At 41.5% G+C, this 17,561-nt stretch overlaps 1 protein-coding gene across 1 annotated transcript; it reads left to right on the forward strand.

The window, feature by feature from the left end:
- Positions 1-319: 319 nt before the first annotated feature.
- On the forward strand, positions 320-9,803 carry mrpl55 (mitochondrial ribosomal protein L55). The gene is made up of 3 exons (XM_041207537.1): positions 320-382; positions 6,119-6,320; positions 9,256-9,803. The coding sequence occupies exons 1-3, from the start codon at positions 342-344 to the stop codon at positions 9,400-9,402; spliced, it is 390 nt and encodes a 129-aa protein (XP_041063471.1). The 5' UTR covers positions 320-341; the 3' UTR covers positions 9,403-9,803.
- Positions 9,804-17,561: the final 7,758 nt, after the last annotated feature.

Here is a 17,561-nt window from a genome sequence, read left to right on the forward strand (position 1 = left end):
ACATTTCAAATATGAAAATAAGGAATAAATTGATTACATCTATTATTAAAATAAGTCTGAGTTGATTAGATTGTTTCCTCACATTATCTCTGGGAAAGACACCCATTCGTAGAACTCAATCACTCGGTGTTTAGAAAATCTCAGATCGGTAGACGTGACCAAGATTCAAGGCTACACAGTAGCAGCAGTGAGCGAGGGTGCTCACCAACAGGGAGCGGGCCGAGCCGAGCCGGGACCGATAGGGCCGGGCTGGGCTGGGCCAATAGGGCGGAACCACTCTTCGGTGCCGCTGTTGCGCTGTGAACTCGGTTGGTGCGCCGAACACTTCCGGGTTCCTGGAAATGGCGTTGGGCTGGAGCGCGCGGCTTTGGCGGTTTGTTCCGTGAGTATGGGCGCGAGATTGATTGAAACCGTTAAATATCGAAGACATCTCAGTTCGAGATGATCTGCCGGAGGCCAGGGAAAGCTTTTTGTATCCAAGCTGAGATCTGTCTGTTAGTCAGGGCGCTGGCCAAATTATTCATGTCACTGAATTGGGAGGGCCGTCCGAGGAAAACTTTATAAAAGTGCTTTACAGCTGATGCGGAATTTGATGCACTATTAACTCAGAGGGCGTCAGTGTCTCTGACCCTCTATACCCCTGTTGTATTGTATTTGATTTAACCTACGAAATGAAGTGTGAGAAATGAGAAGTAAAGCTGTCCAATTAAAAATGATCAACGTATCTAAAGTTGAAGTTCTGATTTCTGACATGGATTTTCCAACTTGGAGCAATTGAAATCAGGCAAGCTACTTGATGTGGGACAATAGTATTTGTGCACAAATATCTGCTACAGGCCAACAATACTTTTGTTTGCACTCTTATTTCACTTGAAAAATGTGGCCTGACAATGGCTATGCATTTAGGAAAATAAGTGGATTTATATCTTTTAAAGTGGCTTTCAATGACTTGGGATTCAGAATTGATATGACATTTTTTTTTGCCCACCATTTTCCAAAGTTTGTGAACTGTTATTGTATCATTGTACAGCTATCTAAGGCTGAACTAGACTATTCACTAGACTATTGAACCCAAGATGAGCTTCTGACCACATATCCAAAACTGCCTGTTCCCACCTCGAATGTTTCCTAACAGCACCCTTGCCTCAGCTCGTCTGCTGCTGAAATCCTCATCCATGTCTTTGTTACCTCTAAACTTGACTATTCCAATGCACTCCTGGCTGGCCTTCCACATTCTACTGTCAGTAAACTTGAGGTGATCCAAAACACTGCTGTCTATGTGCATGCTTGCAGGAGGCGTTGGTGTAGTGGTATTGTTGCTGGACTAGTAATCTAGAGACCCAGGGTAATGCTTTGGGTTCGAATCTCGCCACAGCAGATGGTGGAATTTGAATTCAGTAAAGTCTAATGATGACCTTGAAACAATTGTGGATTGTTGTAAAAACCCATCTGGTTCACTGATATCCTTTAGGGAAGGAAATCTGCTGTCCTTACCTGGTCTGGCCTACATGTGACTCCAGATCCACAACAATGTGGTTGACTCTTAAATGCCCTCTGAAATGGCTTGGCAAGCCACTCAGTTGTAACAAACGGCTACAAAGACACAAAAAAGGAATGAAACAGGACGGACCACCTGGCATTGACCTTGGCACCGGAAGCAGCAATCGCCACATATCCACGTACTGCCCTCAGTTCTCCTCCATGTTGAACATCACTTGGAGGAAGCACTGAGAGTAGCAAGGACGCAGAATGTTCTCTGGGTAGGAACTTCAATGTCCATCACCAAGAGTGGTTCGGTAGCACCACTACTGACCCAGCTGGCCAAGTCCTAAATGACATAGCTGCAAGACTGGGTCCGCAGCAGGCAGTGAGAGAACCAACGAGGGAAAAATCTACTTGACCTCGTCCTCACCAACCTGCCTGCCATAGATGCATCTGTCCATGATGGTATCGGTAGGAATGACCATTGCACAGTCATTGTGGAGACGAAGTCCTGCCTTCACATTGAGGATACCCTCCATCATATTGTGTGGTACTACCACTGTGCTAAATGGGATAGATTTCGACCAGATCTAGCAACTCATGACTGGGCATCCATGAGGCGCTGTGGGCCATCAGCAGCAGCAGAATTGTACTCGGACACAATCAGTAACCTTGTGGTTGATATGCCTGGCATAACCCCCACTCTATCATTGCCATCAAACCAGGGGATCAACCCTGGTTCAATGAAGAGTGCAGGAGGGCATGCCAGGAGCAGTACCAGGCATATTTAAAAATGAGGTGTCAACCTGGTGAAGCTATAACACAGGACTACTTGCCTGCAAAACAGCATAAGCAGCAAATGATAGGCAGAGCTAAGTCATCCCACAATCAACGGATCAAATCCAAGCTTGACAGTCCTGCCACATCCAGTCATGAATGGTGGTGGACAATTAAACAACTCACTGGAGGAGGTAGCTCCACAAATATCCCCATCCTCAATGATCGAAGAGCCCAGCACAGCAGTGGAAAAGATAAGGCTGAAGCATTTGCAACAATCTTCAGCCAGAAGTACCGAGTAGGTGATCCACCTCGGCCTCCTCCGGAGGTCCCCAGCATCATGGATGCCAGTCTTCAGCCAATTCGATCCATGTGATATCAAGAAACGGCCGAAGGCACTGGATATTGCAAAGGCTATGGCCTCTGACAACATTCCGGCAACAGTACTGAAGACTTGTGCTCCGGAACTTGTTGCGCCCCTAGCCAAGCTGTTCCAGCACAGCTGCAACATTGGCATCTACTCGGCTATGTGGGAAATTGCCCAGGTGTGTCCTGTGCACAAAAAGCGGGACAAATCCAACCCGGCCAGTTACCGCCTCATCAGTCTACTCTCGATCATCAGTAAAGTAATGGAAGGGGTCATCAACAGTGCTATCAAGAGGCACTTGCTTAGCAATAACCTGCTCACTGATGCCCAGTTTGGGTTCTGCCAGGGCTGCTCAGCTTCTGACCTCATTACAGCCTTGGTTCTAACATGGACAAAAGAGCTGAACTCCTGAGGTGAGGTGAGAATGACTGCCCTTGACATCAAGGCAGCATTTGACCGAGTGTGGCATCAAGGAACCAAGCACAAAAGAAGATGGTTGTGGTTGTTGGAGGTCAGTCATCTCAGCTTCAGGACTTTACTGCAGGAGCTCCTCAGGGTAGTGTCCTAGGCCCAGCCATCTTCAGCTGCCTCATCAATGATCTTCCTTCCACCATAAGGCCAGAAGTGGGGATGTTCACTGATTGTGCAATTATGCACAATGTTCAGCACCATTTGTGACTCCTCGGATATTGAAGCAGGCCCTGTCCAAATGCAACAAGACCTGGACAATATCCAGGCTTGGGCTGACAAGTGGCAAGTAACACTCGCACCACACAAGTGTCAGGCAATGACCATCTGCAACAAGAGAGAATCCAGCCATTGCCCGTTGATGTTCAATGGCATTACCATCGTTGAATCCCCCACTATCAACATCCTGGGTGTTACCATTGACCAGAAACTGAACTGGACTAGCCATATAAATACTGTGGCTACAAGAGCAGGTCAGAGGCTAGGAATCGTGCGACACGTAACTCCCTTCCTGACTCCCCAAAGCCTGTCCACCATCTACAAGGCACAAGTCAGGAATGTGATGGAATACTCCCCACTTGCCTGGATGAGTGCAGCTCCTCCAACACTGAAGAAACTGGACACCATCCAGGACAAAGCAGTCTGCTTGATTGGCACATCTACAAACATTCACTCCCTCCACCACCAGCGCACAGTAGCAGCAGTGTGTATCATCTACAAGATGCACTGCAGGAATTCACCAATGCTGCTTAGACAGCACCTTCCAAACCCATGACCACTACCACCTAGAAGAATAAGGGCAACAGATAAATGGGAACACCACAACCTGGAAGTTCCCCTCCACATCACTCACCATCCTGACTTGGAAATGTATCGCCGTTCCTTCACTGTCACTGTGTCAAAACCCTGGAACTCCCTTCCTAACAGCACTGTGTATGTACCTACACCACATGACTGCAGCGGTTCAAGAAAGCAGCTCACCACCACCTTCTCAAGGGCAACTAAGGATGGGCAATAGATGCTGGCCCAGCCAGAGAAGCCCACATCCCATGAATGAATAAAAAAAAATGCTTGCATCAGATCCCTTTCATCCATCACCCCTTTGCTCACTGGCGTACATTAGCTCCCCATTAAGCAGCGCCTTGATTTTAAAACGCTGATCCATGTTTTCAAATCACTGCATGGCCTCATTCTTCTCTACCTTTGTAATCTCCTCCAGCTTCTCAATCCACAGATATCTGTGCTGCTTTAATTCTGGCCTCTTGAACATCCCCAATTTTAATTGTTTTGCTGTTGGTTGCCATGCTTTCAGCTGCCAAGGCCCTAAGCTCTGGAATTTCCACCCTAAATATCTTTCCTCTGTTAAGGCACTCCTTAAAACTTATCTCTTTAACCAAGCTTTTGGTCATCTGCCTGAATATCATCTTGTAGCTCAATTTCAAATGCTGCTTTATAATTCTCTTGTGAAGAGCCATAGGGTATTTTATTACATTAAAGGTGCTATATAAATTTAACCTTACAACATCTTGCAAACTGAGATCCCCAGACTTTGTGGGGGATATGCAGGATTACCAGATTTTTGCATTTCAGGTTTCTGATTTCTGTATTAGTTAACTTTTTAGCTCTTTATTTGTGTTGCTGGGTTAAAAAAAAGTGTTTTTAAAATAGCATTTCTGCTTTTAACGACTTACACTGATTTTTGGACCTCCAGAATAAGATGCCTCATACAAAAAGTTTAAAAAACCACCATATTATACTAATCTGAAATAATAGCATTTTTATGCCCTAGGGTATGTAGCTCCTTGATAATTGTAGAAACAAAGGTTTGAGGTGGTGAAGCAAAAGCTGCATATTGATATAAGAATTTTTAGTAAAATGTAAAGAGCCACTAGGTATAACAATCCCTTTATTACCTAAGCAGCTTCCTGCTATATCCTTTAAATCATTCTCCCTCCAAAAAGGCATCAAACAACCTCTTGAACTTATGCTATCTCTTTCAGTGTTTTCTGGTAACTTATTCTATAACTTCATTATCCTTTGGATGAAAAATGTCCTCCTTGATTTCCCTTTTTATTCTTAAGTCAACTCACTTAAGACAGTTCATGAAAATATAAGATGTGCATATTTATGTTTCATTTCTACTGTCAGCCATCAGCATTGCTTGTATGTCTTCACTGAGCTTAATTGGATCAGTAGTTTACTGTCAAAGAAATGGCCATATGTGGAATAAGAAAAATAGGTAGATTCTAAAAGAAGTATTAAATGGGAACTTATCTACCATGGATCACATTTTCCCTATAGTGAGCCATTGCTCAGTTATTAGTACTCTCTCCTCTGAGTTAGAAGATTGTGGGTTCAAATCCCACTCTAGAAACTTGAGCACAAAGCCTAGGCTGTCATTTCACTGAAGTGTTGGAGGGGTGCTGCACTGTCAGAGGTGTCATCTTTCAGATGAGGTATTAAATCAAGGCCATGTCTCAAGTGGACACAAAAGATCCCATGACCGTATTTTGAAGAACAGCCAAGTTACCCCTGATAACCTGACTAATATTTGACCTTAAGCCAACTTTTTTTAAAAAACTGATTATTTGGTCATTAACACATTGTGTTGGGGGGTGGTTGTACACAAACCGGCTGCCACATCTCCACATTACAACAGTTAGTGCACTTCAAATGTGCTTTAGTTTGGTGGTAAAGCCCTTTAGGACATCTTTTGGTTGTGATAGGCACTTTATAGATGCAAGACTTTGTTTTCCCAGAAAGGTAAAATATATCTAGAAAAACATGATTATTTAACCTCCCTATATCCTGTAGCATATTAACCTAACTCAAGGGAACCAAAAGTCTGAACTTTAGTAAATTAAATTTTCTTGGAGGTAATTTTGCCAATTTAATTATACATTCAAATCTAGCTTCTCCCATCATGACTGAAGTTTACACACAGATTAATATGTTGTTATTGATTATGCATGTGCTTTAACTGTTTGAATAATCATTGTTTTAAAATATTTTTACTTTTAATAGTTCTTTGCAGCTAAATGTTTCTGAAAGATTGCTTCCTGGTGTGTATCCTGTGTCCAACATGCCCAGGCGGAACAATTCTAATAGAACATCAATAGTTCGCTGTGGAAGGCAGGTCTATGCAAGGCTGTATCCTGTTTTGCTGGTTCGACCTGATGGATCCACGATCAATATCCGATACAAGGAGCCTAAAAAAATGATTACTGTAAGGATTAAATAATTATTGTTTGGATGGGGAAGAGAGCAATTTTGTTGAAAAAATTACCTTGTTTAAATGCTTTAATGTTTCCAAGAGACATAATAAGCTATCATATAAATGCAATTTTGTTTCTTCATAATCTTCCATTACATTTTAACTCAACATTTTACAAGTTTTTTAAATGAGTATTTTCATAGGAAAATAATTTAACCCACATTCATGGGTTTCCCACAGCAAACATTATCTTGAAAAGACTGAATAGCTGGCTTACAATATAATACTGAAACTTGTAGCTCTCTTTATCTATCTACCTACCTATGTATAGCTCTTTATTGAGATAGTCTCTAGGATTATAGGAAACATAAATATTTGAACTAGTAACTCAGCCTTTGATCACTTAAACCAGGACACAGCACAGATTATTTAAGAAATACCTTTTGCAATTTGTTCAATGCAATGCTTGTTTCAGCAGGAGTGAACTTTTATCATCACAACTGTTAGCTTTAACAAAAAACATTTTACTTGCTAACTTTGTGTAAACTGCTGTTTCAGTTATGAATGAAGATGCACAAAGAACACAATGTTCATACTGCATATGATGCAAAAACATAGAATACAGTTATATTTTCTGCTTTGTGGTTGAGTTGTTAAAAGTCTCTGCAGCAGAAGTTGTATTCATGGAATACAAAAACCCAGATAAACTTGTTACAGAAGATTTATTCAAGGAAAGGGATATATAAGAGGAAATAGACTCCTACTCATATTTGCACAGTATACAAACTAAATGGAATATACGGTATATTCCTATTTTCCTATTAATTTTGATGAAGAAGTCAGCATGATTATAAAGATAGGGCTTCTCTATTTTTTACTATATTGGTCAGCAGGGGAATATGTAACCTTGTGTAGAGTCAGGAGAATACTTCAGCCTGGAGTTTGTTTCTGTTGATCTGAGGACCTACTCTTAACTTCACATGCACCCTTGCAGATACTTTATATGAGTGAAAGGGCTTACATTAACTAAAACGTAGGTTTCACTCTAGATCAGACTTCCACTCCTCTTTTTCTGATACATGGGATAGCAGGGCACTTAACATATGCTGTGGATAAAGGGGAACCAGTTCTGTTCTTAGATTTCCAGAAGGCATTTGATAAGGAGCCACATTAAAGGTTATAGCAGAAAATAAAAGCTCATGGTGTAGCGGGTAACGTATTGGCATGGATAGAAAATTAGCTAGCTGAAACAGAGTAGGCATAAATGGGTCATTTTCTGGTTGGCAAGAGGTAACGCGAGGTGTGCTACAGGGCCTCAACTTTTTAGAATTTATATAAATGACTTGGGTGAAGGTTCCAAAGGCATGGTTGCTAAATTTGCTGATGACACAAAGTTAGGTAGGAAAGTAAGTTGTGAAGAGGACATAAGGAGGCTACAAAGGGATATAGATTGCCAAATGGAGCATAATGTGGGAAAATTTGAAAATGTCCAAGAATGAAAAAGAAACATATTATCTAAATGGTGGGAGATTGCAGAGCTTTGAGGTGCAGAAGGAATTGAGTGTCCTAGTGCATGAATTGCAAGAGGTTAGTATGCAGGTACAGCAAGTAATTAGGAAAACTAATAGAATATTATTGTTTATTGTGAGGGGAGTTGAATATAAAAGTAGGGAGGTTATGCTTCATTGAAACAGGGCATTGGTTAGACCACATCTGGAGTATTGTGTACAGTATTGGTCTCCTTATTTAAGGAAGGTTCTAACTGTGTTGGAAACAGTTCAGGGAAGATTTACTAGACTAATACCTGGAATGGGCGGGTTGTCTTATGAGGAAAGCTTGGACAGACTAGGCTTGTATCAGCTGGAGTTCAGAAGAGTAAGAGGCAACTTGATTGAAATGTATAACATCCTGAGGGATCTTGACAGGGTGGATGTGGAAAGGATGTTTCCTCTTGTGGGAAAATCTAGAACCGGGGTCAGTTTAAAAATATGAGTTGCCCATTTAAGACAGGGATGAGGAGAAATTATTTCTGAGGGTCTTGAGTCTTTGGAACTCTCTTCCTTTTCTTTGAAAATTTTTAAGGGCAGAAGTAGATAGATTTTTGATAAGCAAGGGGGTGAAATGTTATCAGGGCTAGACGGGAATGTGGAGTTCAGCTTATAATCTGATCAGCCATGGTGGAGCAGGCTCAAGGGGCCGAGCGGCCTACTCTTCTTAATTTGTATGTTCATATGTACTTAGTCGAAGTGCAGTCTTAAAAATCATTGTCTTTTTTTTTAGTTGATTTATTAATTATGCTTCACATCCCAGACTCAATTCATTTTAAATACTTCACTGCATTAATGAGAGCACGAGGTAACATGGGAACAAGAGTAGGCCATTCAACTTCTCAAGCCATTCCATTAGATGGTAATGGATCTGTATCTCAGTATCCTTGTCAAATAAAAATCTTAGCTTTGAAATTTTCAGTTGACTTAGCCTTAACAGGTTTTTGAGGAGAGGGTTCCAGATATCCACAACCTTTTGCATGAAGATGCTTATTGACTCACTCCTGAATGGCCCAGCTTTAATTTTAAGGTTATGTCCCCATGTTCTGGATTTCACCACCTGAAGAAATAGTTTCCATTACCCTTTTAAAATTATCTTAAAGCACACTTAATCTTCTATTATCAAATTTTGTTTCAAGGTAAAAGCGAAGCCTATTATAAATAACTTTCAGCAACAAAGGAGCTACTTGGCATTCTTGAACTAATTTTACATAGTAGTCATTTCACCCACTTGTAAATGATTCTTCATATTCTGCCTATACTTTAAAAACCAAAGCATCTTTGTTGTATGTTTTTGTGTTGTGACCTGTGTGTATTTCAGTGCATTTACACAGGATAATCGGAACAACCAAGTTGCTGGAAAGCAATTTATTGAATACTGATTAAATGATCTGTTACAGATGCCAGTCAATGTTTCCCTTCTGCCGGAAGCTGAACGGAAAGCAAGAATGCGCAAACGTGACCCCAAGAGAACTAGAATGAAAGAGGTGCAATTCGAAGATGAATTTAAAGTTGACAGTTATAGCAAATTCTGGAAAAAAAAATAGTCTTCAGAATTTTGGAATTTAGAAACACAACCATCACTGGACTGCTTGACTAGTGTTGACATCAGTGGAACTTTGACCAGTGAGGTCACAATAGTATTACGTACACTGAGGTGGTTTTTATTTATTTGATCTAATCCATCTATATTATTAAAATCAAGTTTGCGTTTCTACAGGCAAGTCACAGGGAATAAAGCAACCAATTACTGTATTTATTTTTAGTATTGGCTTAAATGCTAGGTGAAAATGCTTTGAATGTTAACTGAACTTCCCCCATTATAACCATTCACATGCATTCTGTATCTCCTATTCCTGACTATATTTGTGTAGATTTGACTTGCATATGATTTGTTAAATTGTGCAAATTATCATGAAACTTGGCCACAGTAAACTGGATTTGAGTATTATGTTAGCCATTTATTATTATTCATGGAATGTTTATTTGGAGGATTAAAAGTGCTTTCACTTAATTATAATTATCCTAGAAATACAGTGACATTTACAACAATCTGAAATGATTGAGTAGTAGGGATGGTATTAAAAGTAAAATACTTACATTTTGAAATTGGATCAGTAATATTTGAACATAAAACCTTTGGATACAACATTCCTATCAGAGCAAAGTTTCACCGTACTAATCTTAAGTCATGCTACACTTAAGATACTGAGGTGTGATTTTAATCCTATCTACATGACAGTAAGCAGGTTGGTGAGCACATTAAATTGCATACATTAGTTACCCATCCAAGAACTAACCCGTTAAGAATTAAGCACAAGCAAGGATTCTTTCCGAAAATCTGCCAGGGTCTATTTTCAGATAAGCATGTCTGGTCTGGGTGATGTAATTAGGACCCAACTGAGCAGAATGCTATGATTTTTCATTCAGGCCAACATGGAGAACATGGCTCAGGTCGAGAAGAGGAATGTTTTAAAATATTTTGCTTTCCCTGGGCCAATTCAGCCACTTACCTGCTCACAGCAAATGGTTTTGCAATTTTCCACTCCTTCACCTCTCGCAGGGAATGGAAGTCAGTTATTGGGATGTCTATAAGGCCAGGAGCTAAAATTTCCCAGGGCTTCACTTCTGCTGTAGTGGGTGAATTTCTAACCTACCCAAAACGGGTTTTGAGTTGAAATCTGATGTTAGTATGAATACCCACACTTATTATCACATTGCTTTTCTAGTCATTTGAAAGGGTCATCATCTCTTGTGCAACGGCGCAGCCTCCAAACCTACAGAAGAAAATACACTGCTATCTCCAACTTTATCTTGGCACACCAGCCCATCTCATCTTTTTCGACCTATCTACAGCTTTTGTCACAGTTGACCACACCATCCTTTTCCAGTGCCTTCTCTGTTGCCCTGTTCTATTCTTATCTAATCATAGCCAGAGAATTAACTGCAATGATATCTCTTCCCGTACTTGGTCTCATATTTCTGGAGTCCCCCGAGGGTCTGTCCTTGGTCCTCTTCTATTTTTCATCTACATGCAACCCTGTGACATCATTTGAAACATGAGATTCCATAAGTATGTCAATGACACTTTGCTCTATCTCTTCACCACCTCCTTGGATCCCTTAACATCCTCTGATTTGTCACACTCTTGCCATGGCATCCAATATTGAATAAACAGAAATTTCTTCCAACTAACTATTGGGAAAATTGAAGCCATTGTCTTTGGAACCTGCCACAAGCTCCAATTCTGGTAACTGACTGAAGTGTCTTTTCACAATCTTGGTTCCGTGTTTGATCCTGAGCTTAGATTCTACCACGCATCCGCACCATCTCCAAAACATTGCTTAATTTTGACCCTGATGCAGCTCACCTACTGCTGAAACGCCCATGCATGCTTTTTTAACCTCTAGACTTCACTGTTCCAATGTTCTCCTGGCTAACCACACTATATAATCCTGTGCTCATTTCAAAACCCTGCTGTTCATATGTTAACTCATTCCAAAACTCGAATTCACCTATCATCCTGTACATGTTGATCTGCACTTGTTCCCCACCCAGTAATGACTCTTTTCAAATCCCTCCATGGACTCACCCCTCCCTATATGCATAGCCTCCTTCAAGCTTTCGAGACTTCTGTACTTCCCTAATTTTAATCACTCCAATATTGGTGGCTGTGTCTTCACCTGCCTGAGCCCTAAGTTCTTGAATTACCTCCCTACCCTCTCCATATTGCTTTGCTCTTTTAAGATGCTTCTTAAAATCTACTTCTTAGCCCTGGATCAGTTTTTAGCACTCTCGCCTCTGACTCTCAAGATTCTGGGTTAGAGAGAGCAAGGCCCAGGAGCAGAGGCAGTGAGGTCTGGGAGCATAGCTGCCAGAGGCAGCGATGCCTGGGAAAGGAACTAACAGAGACAATGAAGCCCAACAGCAGATCCACCAGAGGCAGTGATGAGCAGAGGCAACGAGGCCTAGGAGCACAGTTACCGGATAGCGAGGTCTGGAAGCAGAGTTGCCAGAGGCAGCGAGGTTAGGGAGCGGAGCCGCTAGGGGGATCCATGCCCAGGAGCAGAGCTGCTAGAGAACAAGGCCCGGGAGCCGAGCCATCAGTGAGCACGAGGCCTGGGTTTTGAAGCTTCAGTAGTAGCTATGTCACTGTGGTGCATCTACGAGGTTTAGAGTTTTGTGGATAGCATGTTTCCAGATGTTACCCCCAGCATATGCTTATGCAAGCATATAGGCAATCAGTGACCACCAGGCAGTCACTGCAGGGGTCCTCTTGAGTGCATTTCGCTCTCCTATCAGTGTTCAATTCTAAATACTGGTGAGAGTGATGGTCTTTCTAGGGAGTGCAGGTAAAGCCAAGACCATGGCACCACAGCTGGCTCAGCTGTACAGGTGGGGTGGCGGAGGAGTGGGGGCAGTAGGAAGATTGGGAAAGCAATAATGATAGGGGATTCTTTCGTAATGGGGACTGGCATTTCTGCAGGTGCAGACATGAATCTAAGATAGTATGTTGTCTCCCTTGTGACAGTCACAGATGTGTCTGAGTGGCAGCAGAGCACCCGTGGGAGAGTGAACAGCCAGAGGTTGTGGTCCACATCGGTTTCAACAACATGAGTTGAAAATTCATGAGGTCCTGCAACCAGCTTCCAGGGAGTTAGGAAAGAACCTAGCAAGCAGGATTTCAAAGGAATCTCTGGATTACTCCCAGTCCCACACAGTGATGAGTATAGAAGTAGGAGGATAGAGAGCTGAATGAATGGCTGGAGGGTTTTGGTGCTTGAGGGAGAGCTTTAGATTTCTGGCATGTTGAGACACATCTGGGGAAGATGTGACCTGTACAGGCTGAATAAGTTGCACCTGAACAGAACCAGGACAAATGTCCATGTGGGATGGTTTGCATGTGCTGTTGGGGAGGGTTTAAACTAGCATGGCAGGGAGATGGGCACCAGGTGATAACATTAGAGAGCAAAAGAATTAGGAGAGATAGCACTAGAATTAGATATAGTAAGGCATCAAGTGGGGTCAGGGTAAGAGGGAATGCGATAAAGTCAAAAATAGGTTTTCTGTACACGTATGTGAATGCATGGAGGGTGGTAAATAAAGTTGTTGATTTGTAGGCACAGGTAAGACAAATGGGAATATGTCATGGCGGTAATGGGGACCTGGCTCAAAAAAGCACAGGATTGAGTACCAAATATTCCTGGATATATGGTAATCAGGAAGCAAAGGAGCAGCTATGACAGTACAAAACAAAGCAATATAAAGGGGTAACCACTCTGAAAAGAACAACATGAACAAGTGACAGATGGCCCTTGTGGGGGGATGGGGTCATGGTGGGGGAAAAAAGGATTGATAATGAGATTAAAAGGGGGATAAAAAAGGGATAAAACCATGAATAAAAATAAGTGGATTAAAAAAAAATTTAAAAAGGGATAAAAAAAGGGATGAAGATGGAGGAAAGAGTTCAGGTCTGATATTATTAAACACAATGTTAAGTCCGGAAGGCTGAAAAATGCCTAATCAGAAGGTGAGGTGCTGTTCCTCCAATTTGCGTTGGGCTTCACTGGAACATTGCAGCAGGCCAAGGACAGACATGTGGGCATGAGAATAGGATAGGCTGTTGAAATGGCAAGCACCAGCAAGGTCTGGGTCATGTTTGCAGACAGACCAAAGGTGTTCATCACATTTCTACTTCTCTGTCGCTCTGAAGAAGGGTCATACTGACTCAAAACATCAACTCTGTTTCTCTCCACAGGTGCTGTCAGACCTGCTGAGATTTTCCAGCGTTTTCTGTTTGTCTTTTAGGGTTCTAGCATCTACAGCATTTTGTTTTCATAAAATAAAGGGTACAGGGTACAATTCTAATGGAGTTATAGCAGCAGAGGGATCCAAGGGTATACACTTAGAAATCACTGAAAATGACAGGGCAGGATAAAAAACTGGTTAATAAGGCATAGTGGTTTCTGGGATTTATAAATAGAGGCATAATGTATGAAAGTGCAGAGGGTTTCGTGAACGTTTGTAAAAAAAAAAATTGTTCAGCCTGAACTGGAGTAATGTGTCCAATTTGGCACGACACCTCAGGAAGAATGTGAAGGCATGAGAGAGGATGCAGGAAAGATTTACAACAATGCTTCCAGGGATGAGGGACTTCAATAACGTGGAAAGATCAGAGAAGCTAGGGCTGTTCTCCTTAGAGAAGAGAAGCTTGAGAAGAAATTTGATCAAAATCATGAGGAATCTAGTCAGAGTAGATAAAGAGAAACTGTTCCCATTAACAGAAGGATCGAGAATCAAAGGACACTGAGTTAAGGTGATTGGAAAAAAAAAATACCAAAGGCAACATGAGGAAAATCCTTTTCACACAATGAGTGATTAGGATCTGAATGCAATGCCTGACAGTGTGGTGGATGCAGGTTTAATCATTGCTTTCAAAAGGATACTAGATAATTAAAGAGAAAAGAATTGCAGGGTAATGGGGAAAAAGGTGGGGGAGTGGGACTAGCTGAGTTACTCTTGCGGAAGAGCTGGCACAGCCACAACAGGTTAAACGGCCTCCTTCCAAACTTTAACAATTCTATGATTCTAAGTTCCACATCCCACTTGAGCACAAAAATCTAGACTAACACTCCAATACTGAGGGATTGTTGCATTGTTGGCCATGCTACCTTTTGGATAAAACAATTAAATAAAGGCCTCATTCTGCCCCCTCAAGTGGATGTTAAGGATTCCTTGGCACAATTTGAAGAAGAGCAGAGGAGTTATTCCTGGTGTCCAGGTCAATATTTGTCCCTCAATCCAAACCACAAAAAAAGATTATTGGTCATTATCACATTGTTGATTGTGAAAGTTTGCTGTGCGCAAATTGACTCCTACATTATAACAGTGATTACACTACAAAAGAATTAATTCGCTGACTGTAAAGTGCTTTGAGACATTTGTTGGTTGCAAAAAACACTATATAAATGAAAGTCGTTCTTTTCTCTTTGGCTAAGTTTTTGGTCATCTGTCCTGATGTGTCCTTTTGTGGCTCATTGTCAAAAATGTCTATTAATTTTAGAACCATAGAACACTACAGCACAGAAAACAGGTCATTCAGCCCTTCTAGTCTGTGCCGAAATATTATTCCGCTAGTCCCATTGACCTGCACCTAGTCCATAACCCTCCAGACCTCTCCCATCCATGTATCTATCCAATTTATTCTTAAAACTCAAGAGTGAGCCCGCATTTACCACGTCAGATGGTAGCTTGTTCCACACTCTCACCACTCTCTGAGTGAAGAAGTTTCCCCTAATGTTCCCCCTAAACCTTTCCCCTTTCACCCTAAAGCCATGTCCTCTCATGTTTATCTCTCCTAATCTAAGTGGAAAGAGCCCACTCGCATTTACTCTGTCTATACCCCTCATAATTTTGTAAACTTCTATCAAATCTCCCCTCATTCTTCTACGCTCCAAGGAATAAAGTCCTAACCTATTTAATCTTTCCCTGTAACTCAACTCCTTAAGACTCGGCAACATCCTAGTAAATCTTCTCTGCACTCTCTCGATCTTACTGATATCCTTCCTGTAGTTAGGCGACCAGAACTGCACACAATACTCCAAAGTTGGCCTCACCAATGTCCTGTACAACCTCACCATAACATCCCAACTCCTATACTCAATACTTTGATTTATGAAGGCCAGAATGCCAAAAGCTTTCTTTACAACCTTGTCTACCTGTGACGCCACTTTCAGGGAATTATGTATCTGAACTCCCAGATCCCTTTGTTCCTCCGCACTCCTCAGTGCCCTACCATTTACTGTGTATGTCCTACCTTGGTTTGACCTTCCAAAATGTAACACCTCACACTTTTCCGCATTAAATTCCATCTGCCGTTTTCTGGCCCATTTTTCCAATTGGTCCAGATCTCTCTGCAAGCTTTGAAAGCCTTCCTTGCTGTCCACAACGCCTCCAATCTTAGTGTCATCAGCAAACTTGTTGATCCAATTCACCACATTATCATCCAAGTCATTGATATGGACAACAAACAACAATGGTCCCAGCACAGATCCCTGAGGCACACCACTAGTCACAGACCTCCAATCTGAGAAGCAATCATCCACTACCACCCTCTGTCTTCTCCCACACAGCCAATTTCGAATCCAGTTTACAACCTCTCCATGGATACTAAGTGTCTGAACCTTCTGAACTAACCTCCCATGTGGGACCTTGTCAAAGGCCTTACTAAAGTCCATGTAGACAACATCCACAGCTTTTCCTTCATCTACTCTCTTGGTAACCTCCTCGAAAAACTCTACAAGGTTCGTTAAACACGACCTACCACGCACAAAGCCATGCTGATTATTCTTAATCAACCCTTGGCTGTCCAAATAATTATATATCCAATCTCTCAGAACACCTTCCAATAATTTACCTACTGGAAGGTGTTCTGAGAGATTTTCTTGAGATGCTTATTGATTTACCATGTTAAATGTGCCATATAAATGCAAGTTTTTAAAACATTAATAAGTTTTTTAGTACTGTTTTAAAACTACAAATTTGGAATGGTCCACATTATAAATCATTAAGGCATTTGAATTGTCTTAAATCATGATCTAGACAAACTAAACTGCCTACATATCCTTTCCTGTATAAATCTCAATCCACTACACAATAAAAGATCCTACATCTACCATAAATAAACAATGCCATATAATTTGTAGATTCTGCATGAATTCAACATTACTGGAAACTTTAAAAATGGGGATTGTAGTAATTATAAGTTAAACTTTTCATATTGTTATGGGGTTCATGTTACTATATAGATGAATCAGCTCTAAATATGGGTATTCTTAGGGGAGGGGTTTTCTAGCCTTGGTCTTGGTACAAGCATGTATCTTCACCAGGAGTTCAGCAAAATAAAGTTTACTGTTTCTTACAAGAAACCTGCCCTGCACTTCAAGTTTTTTACAATTGGTGACAAGGATAAATAGTTCCAACATTGCACCTCACCTCTTGAATGTGAGTATTTCAATTTTAAGGGAAGGAAAAAAAGAAGTATACACACTAGCAATGCCTCTCTTTGACAGAATTGACCTGTACAACTAATCCATTGAGGACTGCAGTCAGTACTTAAAGTGCCTAAATTTCTACTTTGTGGGTGAACAAAATAATGGCAAAGGAGAAACAGAAGTCAATTCTCCCAAGTGTCTGCGGGAGCAAAATGTATAACCTAATCAGTGGTCTGACAGCTCCAAATATGCCAAATTCCAGACCCTTCACCAAGCTAGTAGACCTCGTGAAGGTACATTTTCAGCATAAACCATTGGTGATCATATAAAGATTCAAGTTCAATTCTAGAGTAAGGGCCCTTAGTGCGTCAATCACAATGTACATCGCAAAGTTATAACAGTTCAATGATACTCTAAATGACAAGTTGCAAGGCTGTTAGGTTGGCAGCATGCATGTTGACACCATTCTGCACTGTTTACTTGCAGAAGTTGATATGGAACTGAAGTGTGCCATGGAGATAGCGCAAGCAATGGAGATGGAGTTGCAGGCTTTGCAGAGTGTGCAACGTGGCCACGTTCTGCAGTTAGGGCAGGAACCTGCCACCAGGCGTAGTGTGAAGACCAGGGAGGCAACCACGGAGTGGGACACACTACCTACCTCTAGAAAAATGAAAAGAAATATTGGAAGTTGCTCACCAGTAATTCAGAAATTA

The sequence above is a fragment of the Carcharodon carcharias genome, chromosome 16 (genome assembly GCF_017639515.1).
Source record: "Carcharodon carcharias isolate sCarCar2 chromosome 16, sCarCar2.pri, whole genome shotgun sequence".
Taxonomy (NCBI): domain Eukaryota; kingdom Metazoa; phylum Chordata; class Chondrichthyes; order Lamniformes; family Lamnidae; genus Carcharodon; species Carcharodon carcharias.

Coding starts and splice junctions, on each gene's coding strand:
- mrpl55 (XM_041207537.1), top strand. CDS start 342: ATGGCGTTGGGCTGGAGCGCGCGGCTTTGGCGGTTTGTTCC. Junction 383..6,118: donor CGGCTTTGGCGGTTTGTTCC/GTGAGTATGGGC, acceptor TACTTTTAATAG/TTCTTTGCAGCTAAATGTTT. Junction 6,321..9,255: donor AGCCTAAAAAAATGATTACT/GTAAGGATTAAA, acceptor GATCTGTTACAG/ATGCCAGTCAATGTTTCCCT.